The sequence below is a fragment of the Aethalodelphis obliquidens genome, unplaced genomic scaffold (assembly GCF_003676395.1).
Source record: "Aethalodelphis obliquidens isolate GAN/ISIS:26980383/991018 unplaced genomic scaffold, ASM367639v1 scaffold34, whole genome shotgun sequence".
Taxonomy (NCBI): Eukaryota; Metazoa; Chordata; class Mammalia; order Artiodactyla; family Delphinidae; genus Aethalodelphis; species Aethalodelphis obliquidens.
The window spans coordinates 11,806,742-11,819,209 of record NW_020837978.1 but is presented as its reverse complement, the minus strand read 5'-3'; the positions used below and the strand labels follow the sequence as shown (position 1 = coordinate 11,819,209).

The 12,468-nt window shown below is 45.6% G+C and overlaps 1 protein-coding gene across 8 annotated transcripts in view; it reads right to left on the bottom strand.

Moving 5' to 3' along the window:
• The window catches only part of JARID2 (jumonji and AT-rich interaction domain containing 2), a 243,175-nt gene that overhangs the window by 37,502 nt on the left and 193,205 nt on the right, over positions 1–12,468 (bottom strand). For all 8 annotated transcript variants that reach the window (XM_027128412.1, XM_027128411.1, XM_027128413.1 and 5 more), the window contains one exon: positions 10,605–10,781. In XM_027128412.1, coding sequence (XP_026984213.1) covers positions 10,605–10,781 — 177 coding nt within the window. The remainder of the gene's footprint in view (positions 1–10,604; positions 10,782–12,468) is intronic.

Genomic DNA, 12,468 nt, shown 5'->3' with positions numbered 1-12,468 from the left:
CATTATCTGTACCTGAAACAGAACGCACAACTCTGCTTCTGTTCTAATGCCCTGTAGGAGCTCTGACACCACAAACACCAAAAATGACTCCCTAGGAAAACACTGTGGGGAAAGGGAACCCTGATCACAGAGAGGAGAGGCAAGAGGGAGGCACGCGCCCTTCACGTAATAAACCGAAGCAGCTGCTCTGTGAACTGCAGCACAAGTTTCCACTAAAGACTATTTTGATCAGATCATCGGGAAAGGGGAAGGTTTTCAAAAATACAAAAATTAAAAATGGAATCAAATTAACTTTGATTTGCAAACAAAGGGAGAGTTCTCAAAGGAATCCCCGTTCTGTAACCGCCTTGCTGTTTACAGCAGCCGTCCACCCAAATGGCAAACACAGCCAAAAAGCCAACTCACGTGTCACTGGGAGGTGGATGGGGGGGCGCTTGTTAGGTGAAGATGATGGTGCGTGAGACGAGGTATGTTTTGTCCTCAACAGCTCATTAATTTTAAGTGTCGTGGGAACCTGCAGTTTTGCTCCTCCAAGTAATTATCTTTTGTCTTAATTTGTAAGATTCTCCAGAAGAGGAGAGAAGGGGAAAGGAAAAAATATTCACTCTCACAGGAAAAGCCTAAACCCTGTGAACATAAGAGACAGAAAGTTCGAGATGTACAGAGGACACACACACACTGTCTCCAATTAAAAGAAATAATTGGACTCATCTCTTTAAGGAGAGGAAAAAAGCATTTATCACGGTGAACCATATTAGGAAATTGTTTTGTACTCAGATACAAACACCTCTGCATTAATGAACAGAGACAAATATATTGATTTGTATATACATACTCTGAAAGTTAAATGGTCTGTAGACAAGGGTTTCCACACCACAGCAAGCAAAACCTTTAAATCCAAAGGCTGGTATTCTGACTTAGGGTCACTTCAGAAGGTAAGGTTTGCTCCCAGAAAGGGATGAAAAAGAAACGGGCAAGAAGGCACTTTAGAAACATCTTCACCAACAAAATCCCGCGATCATCTGTAAGGTGGAAAGCGATGCTTTCCAAGAAGGAACTCACGTCTACAGCTCCAGAGTCTGTACTAAACGGTGTTCCCCCACCTGACTCTGTCCACACAGATCCGGACGAGATTCCTGGGGGATCCACAAGGCAGTCGATAAAACGCTGATCATAAGGTCTTTAAAACCCTCACTCCATACACAACCTCTTGGAGGGACAGGGATAGTTTGGTTGCGATTTCTAGCCACCAGGTCCAAACACATCTATGCCTGAATTCCCACAACTACAAAACAAACCAGCTGCCTGCCCTTATCTGCCCTCCAGGAATCGCTAAAGTATTCAAAATAAAGTATGTAAAATGCTATCCGGTCTTCAGAGAAAGGAGCTGTGCAAATATAAGCAAGTTGGATCTTCTTAAAAGCGCCTGCTGTAACAGCAAAGACCCACATGTGCAAACAGTCACTCCCTCTCAACAGAGCGCACAGGTCAGCAGCAGCACTTCTGCCTGCCCCCTTCCCCTGCCAGAGCCAGGTGCCCCAATCGTGATAATTATTTGTGCTGCCAAAGGCACCTCATCTGAATGACAGCAAGTCTTTTATTAGGTGAGCAGGAAAGAGGACTCCTTTCTTGGCATCTGGCAAAAGTCCTATGATATCCTGAGATGACCCAGCACATCTAACCTTCACCTTGAAGGAGAAATACAAGAGCCATTACCGAAAGCTGGGCCGGAAGGTCTGCCAGCAGACACACGATGCACAGGAGGAAAGAAGAAGCAGGAAGCTGAACGTGGGACTAACCCCCAAATTACCTAAAATAAGACCCGTCCCACCCCCAAAACAAATCGAAGGGACAAAAAAAGAATCGCTGTTAATAGAGAAGACTGTGCTACGGAAAGGCAAAGAGAAGCACGCCACGTTTCTGATCTGCAGCCAGATATTTAAATGTAAGCTTCGTGTCATTACAAGGCGTCCTGACTCGGGGAAGACAGACTCCATCAATCGGCTGGCACGGAATCCTTGTTACTGTACAAAAGCCGCACTTGCTCCCTGGAGCCAGTTCAACTTTGAGTCACTATTGTCTGAAAACAATGGAATGTGTCTGCCAACCTGTGCCAACAGTTCAAAAGGGTTTTAATGCCGCCTGTGTTGAGTGCTGTAACCCAGTTTGCCCTGGGTAAAAACGGCTCCACTGACTTAGCTCCAGCAATCACGTGTCAAGGTAGAGAAAGCCAGGACTTGTAGGTCAGCATAAGCCCCATGAGGATCTCACTCACGCTGGGAGCCCACAGCAAGGGCTGAAACCTACAGAGGCCTCCAAGCACCCTGCGCCAGTATCACAAGCAAGTTCTACTGGTTTACACGGAATTTGCGAAAGCCCTCTGGAATTTCCACTCAGTGAAATCTTATCACTTCGGTTACGTGTGTAACAGGAAACAAATCTCTTGAAAAGAAGTTTTAAAGCAAATTGGATTTTCTTCTCTTTGTAAGAACCTGAATCTGTAAGTCATACAATGTTTTTCCTGTCAAAAAACTTGGTTATTACCAGGGTTCCAAGATCTAGAAATGTGAATACATTATGGATACTGATGTAATGTACCTGACAGAGTTAGACAGATTTGCCAATTAAACACGTTTCTTACATAGGATCCTAATAACTGCAGACACCAAAGTGTGAAAATGGCACATGACCTTTATGAGAATACAAAGATCAGGGCATCAGAAAGACCATCAATCCAAATGAATGGCTTCTGTCATTGAAAAATGGTTTCTTGGCCCCCTTGGCCCCCAAAGGAGCCAAGGAAAGGACAAGACGGATGGCCAGATGGTGCCTGACCCCCTGCCTGTCCGCAATTCAGGTGGCTCCATGGCTCTTGCATTCTCCAACATGCCATGGCAGGGACAGAGGACTGACTGCCTGGGCTGAGGGCCTGTTGGGAGGGTGGGCAGTGGTCCAAGAGGAATCTCATACTTTCTCACCCTCCAGAAATAAGACAGAGCAGAGAACTATGGGTTATACTCAGAGGGAGACAAGCATCAACTCTGGAAGAGCAAATGAATGAACTGATTTTGTAGCTCAGGGTTTCATAGAGCCCTGCGTTCAAGGACATGAATTCTAAAAGGCCAACCACTTCCGAAGTGAATGGCAAGACTCTAGCCCACCTTCGGATCTGAACAAGGAAGCTCTGACTATTCACAACAAACCGGGGGAGAGAGACACCTTGGATGTGTGCACAAGAGCTAAACTGGAAGGCACTCCATGTACACAGCCACTCTACAAGTTATAGAAGAATTGGTTATTTGCAGAATAAAAATATTAGTACAGAAAACCAAATACAGAAATATCTGCATTGTAATAAGGACTGTTTTCAAGGTTCTCCAAATAAATTCTGTAGATCTGCTATGGTACCACACCAACCCCCCCAGCCAGGAAAGGAATGACTTTTGGAAATCCTATACTCACACTGTATAGTCTCTGGGAACAGCACAACTTCCCAAGTGACTAAAATGTCCCCTTAAGACAAGCCAGATGAATTTAGCTGGAAATACTAAACACTGAGCAGCTGGGTAAACAGCTCAGCGATTCAATTTATAATATGTATGATATAAACGCATCCCAGGCAAGTATGGACAACAAAATTGTTTGAAGATTCTGAAAATCGTTAATTTCTTCAGAACTGCAGAGTATCACAGTTCTTTAGAAGAGTCATGGGGCCTGAGGCCAGCAACAGGACAGTAGCCAGCACCCCCTTTCTGAGAACTCAGTCAAGCACCAGGCGCTGTGCTGAGTGCCTCTGTCACTCACTCATTACTAACAGACTTGTGTTCTCTTCAGTAAGCTATTATTCACATAGCACGTGATCCACTCATTCAAGGCGGACCATCCAGTGGATTCTGGCATATTCACAGAGTTGTGCAACCATCACCACAAAAATACAAGTTTAAAATGTTTTCATCACCCCCAAATGAAACGCCATCCCTACCCACTCCTGAACCCTAATGGAAAAGCCAGGTGTCCGTCCGCACACCAAACTACCAGGGGCCAGAGCAGTCCTAGATGTGTGTGTATATCCCCAAGGTCCCGCGTGGACCGAGAGAGCAAACGCTTCAGCAAGATGAAAAGAAACAGGGACGGGCTGGTCATACTGGTGGACGGGTGTCACCGGCGACCATCTACCACACTCGGAGCAACTCCCTCAGATGCGGTCAGTAACGTCACAGTGCTAACAGCAGCCCCCTCGGGCAGCCCTCACTGCGTGCCAGGTATTTGAAACGTACTAACTTTCCAGGTTTCTCTTATCAACTGCAAGGTTGTTCTAGACTTCAAGATCTTCTCACTCACACGTGGAGTTAACAGCCAATACAGTGTTCTCTACCACATCGGAATAAAACCTATATTGACTCACTTGCCAGTCACAAAAACCTATGAAAGGACTTCGCTGGTGGTGCAGTGGTTAAGAATCCGCCTGCCAATGCTGGGGGCACGGCTTTGAGCCCTGGTCCGGGAAGATCCCACATGCCATGGAGCGACTAAGCCCGTTCGCCACAACTACTGAGCCTGAGATCTAGAGCCCGCGAGCCACAACTACTGAGCTCGAGATCTAGAGCCCGTGTGCTACAACAACTGAAGCCTGCGTGCCTAGAGCCCGTGCTCCGTAACGAGAAGCCACCGCAATGAAGAGTAGCCCCCGCTCGCCACAACTAGAGAACGCCCGCGCACAGCAACGAAGACCCAACGCGGCCACTAATTAATTGATTAATTAAAAATAAAATAAAAACCTATGAAAAAGCACTCCTACTACCTCTTTAAAGATAAGAAAACTAAAACTGCCCGAAGTTGCAACCACATACGGTCAGACAAGCATCAGTGTCCTGATCTCAACCACTAGGTCAAGTGGCCCCAAATGGAAGAGGGGTGGAAGGTAAAAGAAAAAAGCATTCCTCAGCTGGAGAGCATCTCCCCGTGGCACATGGGGGGACCCTGGCTCTGCCCACACAACCCACCCCTCCACCGCCCAGACAGAAGGGCTGTTGAATGCACCTCAAAGGCAATTACAGGACAGAAATGGGGTGAAGTCACCCAAGCAACCGCTTTTCAGCCCTTACACAACTCCCCCACCACCACCATGTCAATCCAAAAGCAATGAAATTATTCCAGCTGGGAGTCCGATAACATGTTGTTTAAAAAACACTTGTGGGAAAAAAAAAAAAAAGACTTGTGAGAAATGTCCTTCTTCAGAAACAGAGGAGCACACAAAGAAACAGTGGTCTCTGCTATTCCTTCCACTTTTCATTAAGTGCAAAACAAGCATGTGGAGAATATACAACGTGGGGCTGATGGGAACAACCCACCCTCACTGAGTTCTCCTGTGCAAAGGCTAAGGAATGCCTCACCACCTAGGAAAAACCAAAGCCAGCATCATTCCAGACAAAAGCATTAATTCCTCTACCCTACCTCACTTACCCTGCTGAAAAACAATTACCAACGATGAGAACTTCTCAAAAACCGAGCCACTTCAAATATCAACTTGTAACACAAATACAAGAGCCACGTTTTGATTGTGTTGTTTGATGGCCAAATACAGAGATTAGCTAAGGGCTCTACTGTTAGGATCATTTGAGGTTCTGTATACTGAAGCACATTCTGGAAACTCTGAAGAGCCATCGAAATGGAAGCCGCTGGAGGCACTGTTACCGTAACCCTTGAGTGTTGAGGCAAGGTCAAAAGCACATGTGATGCCATCCTTGTCATTTCAGATTATGCATTTTAATAAACACATCCATTTCCCTTAGGATGCGCAGTGGGTTATAAATGAGAACATCTGAGTCCTCTGCAATGTTTGCGCAACTAAACATGTGCCTGGGGTCACCAGGCTCTGCCAGGGGACTACTGGGGTCAGGGCTCCTATCCCTGGGAAGTTGAGCACTGCCCCAGCCAGGCCCCATTAGACACCTACGGGGAGGGCAGGGGGAGCGAGCATTCTCTCCTGGCATCAGCTCCCACTAGCTCCACTCCTGCTCTGTAGGGAACCTGCTACTTCACTGGGGTTCAAGTTTAGGGGAGAAACAAGATAAAGCAGGACACCATCGGCAGCTTGGGTTCTCGTTTCTTCAAACCAACACAGCCTAAATAAAACTCTGGACCTGCCGCCAAATCAGGGTTTGGGGCCAAAGCTACCCCGTAATAAAGAGTTAGTTTTCCCCATTTTGTTTTCTGTGCATTTATTTCCCCACATTTCAGTAAGGGTGCTGCGCCCGGGGGAGGTGCAGATGCTGCTGCATTTCCCGACACTCCTCGGCATCTCCAGCATACGAAGCGGGGGCAAGCACCGCTGGACCAGAGAAATCCTGTGTCAGGGAGAAGAGCCCAAAGGCAGCTTGCTTCTCCACTCTCTCACGTGGAAAAATTCCGCAATTCTGAGGACCTGCTTGACCACGTGGTGATTATGGCCTCATCCAGGTTTTCCCTGTTAGAAAATCTATTTTCACACTTGGTACACTGTTCCCCTGAGTCCAAAATCAGAAGGAAACGGAGATGATCTGTCTGTAGATTTTACTTTTTGGAAAATGAGGGAGTTAAAACTGAGGCAAGTATCAATCAATCCGTCAATCAAAAACTAAGGCAAGGGCTGGGAAAAGGAACGCCCTCATCTCATTCACGAACTGTACCCCGCCTTTTCTTCCCATGCAGTCAGAGAACTTACTTTACTCTCCAGAATGATTCTTAGCTCATGTTCACCAAGTGCCCTCTCAAATCAGGGAGAGGGGGCCGAGGCGTGGGAGGGCCACATGAAGGAGGACAAGAGCATCCCCGGCCTCCCTGTGGCACAGGTGTCACACCACAGGGCCCTCTCATCCATCCTGGGGAGCGGCAAGCCCAAGTGGTCGGCCTCATGGCTCAGGAGCCCTCTGACACCGGCCTCTGCTCACTGGGAAGCAAGCAGTCGTCAGCGCCTTGCAAATCTGATCAAGCTTGGGGCTCTGCAGGTGCTCTCTGAACCTGAACTGCAGAAGTTCAGTTTTCTGAACCTGAAGGAGGCCCCCTCTGAACCCCAGACAGAAGAAACGAAGTCAGTCAGGGCTGGTTCTGGGTGAGCCCAAGCAGCTTCCTCATATACATAATCAGCGACCATCTATCTGCTTTCTTTACCGATAAAGCCACTGGCCCAATGCCATGCCAACAGACCAGGTAAACACCTTCTGTACTCCCGCAGAGAACGTTCTATTACAAGTGAACCCTCTTTAGGAATATCTGTTTCATTCTGTTGACAGATGTCACGTTTAAACAATTATCCGCTTTTATAACTGATAGGTACCCGAGATGAAATCCCATTACAAGGAATTTCAAGAAATTCTGCTCTGTATTTACAAAGAAAAGGGTCTCAGTAAAAACAAAGCAGGAAAGACAAGTGCAAGCTGCCACGGGAATTCTGCCACTGTTTGATCTGTGTTTGTTAATCACGGAAACAGAGTTCTCAGGGATCCCAGCCTGACTGCTTGGAGGATTCTTGTGAAAACCACTAGAGTCCTGGGGTTCACTGCTGCCATTCTGCAACTCATACTCTGCGGGAGACAACAGGGTACCAAGTTTCCTGTGGGTCATAATAGGGACAAGAAGATATAGTATAGATGGGAATGAGAAGGAGATGAAATCAGGGTGGGATATAAATGTTTTTAATCTGAAAATGGTACTAATGTCTCAGGGAGGAAAGAAATGGATTCCAGGAATAGAATTTTAGTTAGGGATCTTCACCCAGCTAATCAGGTCATCCTGGAAAAGCCCTTCCCTTTAACACGCAGCAATGCCCACCGTCCACCATAACAGATCTCAATGGTAACGATTCCTGTACCCGAGACACACGCAGTAACTATTTCTTCATTCCGGGATATAAATGAAGGAACAAATGAATGACCATCTACACTATCCTGCTTGTTTCATAGAAGAGGAAATTAACAACCAGAGAAATTAAATGCCTACCCAGCAAGGCACAGCTAATTAAGCCTTAAAAGGGGCAGGAAACAAAGCTCCTGATGACTAGCTGATGCTGATAAAGACCTTTATGGGAACAGAATGGGGGTGGGGGTGGGGGGAACAAACGTGTGTGTTATGCAATTTGGTGTTACGGTGTAATTTCAATTATCTAGAAATGGCTGGGAAAGGAACACTATTTCACAGCTAAATGTTCAGTTTTCAAAGATTATTACATTTTCGTTTTACCACTTTTGGGTGATGGCCCTCTAATCTCTGCTGCTGAGGACAGTACCTTCAGGAATCTCCTTACGCCCTCCTGCCGGGGGGGCCTTACTCCCCAGTGTCACTAAGTCTTGCTTTAATAACCTGCTGGTGGCAGTTTGCTTCCTTGTCATCGGCCTTCTTCACATCACAGAGGATGCAGAACAGGACAGGTAAGTAAGCTCGGCTAACTAGGTGTTGAGAACTCAGTGTTTTTCTGAAGTACCGAATCTGAGGCAGAACCTGGCCTCCTCCGAAGCTGACTTCTCTTTTTCAACAAAGCTCTCATCGTCCTCTGGGTCACTCAAAACTGGGGAAGCTTTCCCGACGGCTTGTGCATTTCCGAGCTGGCTTCAGCCCAGTCCTTCCACTGGCCTCGCAGAGAAGCAAGCACTGCCATCCTTTGGGTTCTTAAAGCCATGAAACCTCCAAAGACATGAAAGCCATGTGGCAACAGCACAACTGGAGACCCACGCAGAGCTGTGTCTCCCAGGCCATGGCCTGTGGCACTGGCTCTTTGCTGCTGTCGACCAGATGAGAGTGGTAGCTCCACCATCACAGCACAGGCTGGACCCATCGCAAAGCACACCTGCTCACATGCTCGCCCTTACAATAGAGTAGTGTCTAGCGCGGGGGGCATTTCAAAAACCTTGACTGCAATCTGCCACTTTGGGTGACGGGTGCAAGACATCAGACCTTCCATTTCTTCAACTGTAAAGCGAGAAACACCTCCTGCCCTGACCACCTCCCCATGACTCTGCTGTAGAGTAAGTAGATGGAATCAAAAGAGAAAACGTAGATGAACCCATCCTGAAAACGCTCATATTTTTACTGTCATTCATGGAAAACAGCCCTCGATCCACCCTCTCACGAAGGGTATTTCTGAAAGACCACCCACTAAAAGGAAATTAGAGAAGCCACCCCTTAACTATGAACATGTCTACACACACAGCTAACAGAGGCTACACAAACACTTCACTTAATCCCTACCTTACAGATGAAGAGGCGGAGGCTGAGAAATACTGAGTTACGCACTGAGATTATTAACCTCATCTCCCCGACAAACGTCAGGTCCTGAACTCACATTTTGTCATGTCTCTGCACCCCCTAAACACAGCCCTAAGCAAGCAAGACGCAGGACAGATGAATAATCACTCAGCTGACAAGGCAAAAATGCCCAACAGTGGTGCAGGCGAGACAGATTCCTGTCACATCTAAGCGATGCTGGCCCTGCATCTCTACTTCCCATTGGATCCAGAAAGACAAGGAGTAGTTCAGTGCACAGCCGTGGAGGAAGAAAAATGAGAAGCTTTCCTCTGCCTCAATCACTTACTGGCAGCACTGGTTTTCTGCCATTTGTAGACGGGGATGCTCGACCTTCTAGGGTCTCTGTGAGTCCCAATGGAAGTATGATCTCGAGCAAAGAATCTGGTTAAGAACTCACAGAAAACGGCCATCACCTCTCCCAACCTTATGCTCTTTGCTCCACTCTCCTTTTCTTTCATCTTTTCTTACTTCCTTCCCCCCACCCCATGCTAATCCAATTACTCATCAAGTTCTCTCAATCCTACTCCCTGCAGTATTTCTTTATCTACCCACACATTTTTGTACTTATATCCTCCGAGTTACATTGCCATGATCACCTTTTAGTCCCTCGTTACCTTTGGCCAGGTAATTGCCTACAATTACAGCCTGTCAATGTGTTTCCTCTTCTTTAAATCATTTCCCTTTATGAAATCCTCTTAATTGATGCCAACTTAATCTTTTCAGAATGTAACTCCAATTAAGTCACCTCCCTGTTGAAAAACCACTGAGCACTCTCCACAGCCAACTTATTTATACTTTTCTCTCTCACATTCAACGCTTTTGTTCCTGTTTTGTGGGCTACGTGTCCTCCCCCACAATGTTAACAGTCGAGGGGGGAAAAAAATCAGTCTAGTTCACAATACATATGCATGTACTTGATTTCACATACTGGGTAACACTTTCCTTTCTTCACTATCTCTGCCTGCTAAAATCACAACAGTAAGTTGATCACAACAGCGTCTTCACAAAATCATCTTGACCATCTCTGTTTAGATGTGACGTCTTCCTCTTCCAGTTCCTACGTCTGCCGCTCTTATGGAATTTATCATCAGCTCCGCAAACGTAAGAACATGTATCCTCATCTTAACAATTTATTTGTCTAGGACACACTTGATTGGACTGTGTTACACCAATGACTGCTAAGTGCCTGGTACTTAAAGAAGCATCCAAAACTAGCTTCGCCACCAGCTCCGCAGCCTTCATCTTCTCAACATAGGATCGATTCTACGTTTCACCCAAAGCTTTGGATTTTAGCTTTTTTAACCCAAATTCAACAGCGGGCCTACCATGTCCATTGTGAACATGCTTGTGGGCTTTTCCTTTCCTGGGGGTCGACTGGCATGAAGATGAAGCATTGTTGGTGGCTGTTTTGACGTCTTCTGTCTCATCATCTTCCTCCTCGACGTCCTCCTCGTCCTGAGAGCTTCCGAAATATACCATGCTGTTGGGCAGCGCAGGAGAACCTAGTGGGTTTAAAAGAAGGTGCATAAACACAGGCCTGGATCCTCACCCCTTCCAGAGGCGCACTTCAAATGGAGCCATTCGTTAAGTTACAAACTGAAATCCTCATGACTGAGCAGATAAACAAAGCTATTTATCTCTACTGCCATTTTTAATTTATTTTTCAAACATGCCCCGGGAAATATAACTCCATCTGTGTCCTTTTAACAGATTTCAAGCAAAATCCCCCAGCTGGGGGATGATGCCATTCACCAAACATGACAAAGGAAAATTTTAAAAATCTCATTTGAATAGTTCCTAAGAAGGGAAGGAAAAAACCACCAAGGACTGAACTGAGCAAGAAAAATTAATAAAATTTTTTTTTTTTAAATCTACCCACGGCGTCAAGGACAAGAGACTATTCTGGGTTGTGTCTTTAACTTTCTAGACTTAAAAAGTATGAATCTGAGCTAACGAATTTAAAATGAAAGAAGAGACAATCAGAAGCAAGTAGTGAAAACAAAATATGACATTTCCTTATAGAAGGCAACTATCTCCTATTCATATGGGGTGAATGACAGGGATGGGTTCCCAAAAACCACAATATATGTCGAAGCTACTTTGATATGATGATCAGGTTAACAGCATGTAAGATTATTAAAATAAATTCCTGCATAACACTAACTGAAAGGCTGGTTTAAAAAAATAAAAAACCCTCTTCATACACATCCCTTACTCCTTTCACACCTTAACCTCCTCATCCCCAAATGGTTTTGTTTCTGAACATAAGACAGAACAAACACACCAGAAAATAAGCTCAATGTTACAAAGAAGCACAATACAGTTCTTCTTTATCAAATCAGGAATTTTCAGAAGGAGATCTGTCAATTACTTGGTATACTGTTTGGGACCGAAGGCTGTTCAAAATCCCTCAAATTAATTGATTAACTGATCAAAAATTTTTTAAGCCCCTGAGTTAATTTCTGGCCCCACGTCAAATCTTCTTTCCCACTAGGTATCTTGAGGAGAGCTACTATCAAGTAACGGAAGAACTAATAAATGTGAAGTTAATTTCTTCTCGACAGTCTCCTGTGAATCAGCTAACACTCCAGGAACACCAGTCAAGATTCAAGGAACCAGATTTGCGCTCCTTCCCAAATGGGGATCTCAGACTTCAACCACAATGGTTTAAACCATTCCTGTCCAACTGCGGGGCTGCGTGTTCTAACAAGGAGACGGACATGACTGAGTGGTATCACGGCACTCAAGTGGGAAACCCAAACCGCCCAGCTCCCAGAAACACAAGGGCAAAGACACTACCTTCCTCTTGCTGTCATCAATGACCTACCAATACTCAAAACCCTACAAGTTATGTGGGTCACACCACTGAACGGAAATGAAACTCCAAAGGGATGTATGTGACAAAAATTCTGTGGATAACAGAATTGGATACACTCTGACAAAAGCCATTTCCTTTGTTTTCTCCCCTTTGATCACTTCCAATTAGAAGCAGGCTCGCAACAGAAGGAAGGTCTGACACAGGCTTTGGGGAAAATCGTCTAATCAAATAGAAGTCAGAGATGAAGTTTTTCAAAAAAAAAAGAAGAAGGAGGATATCTGGCCGTATTTCCACTGGAACAATATATTTACCCTTGTACTAAGTGGTTTTACAATTGGTACAAGACTGAATAGAAAAAGAGGAGACACCAC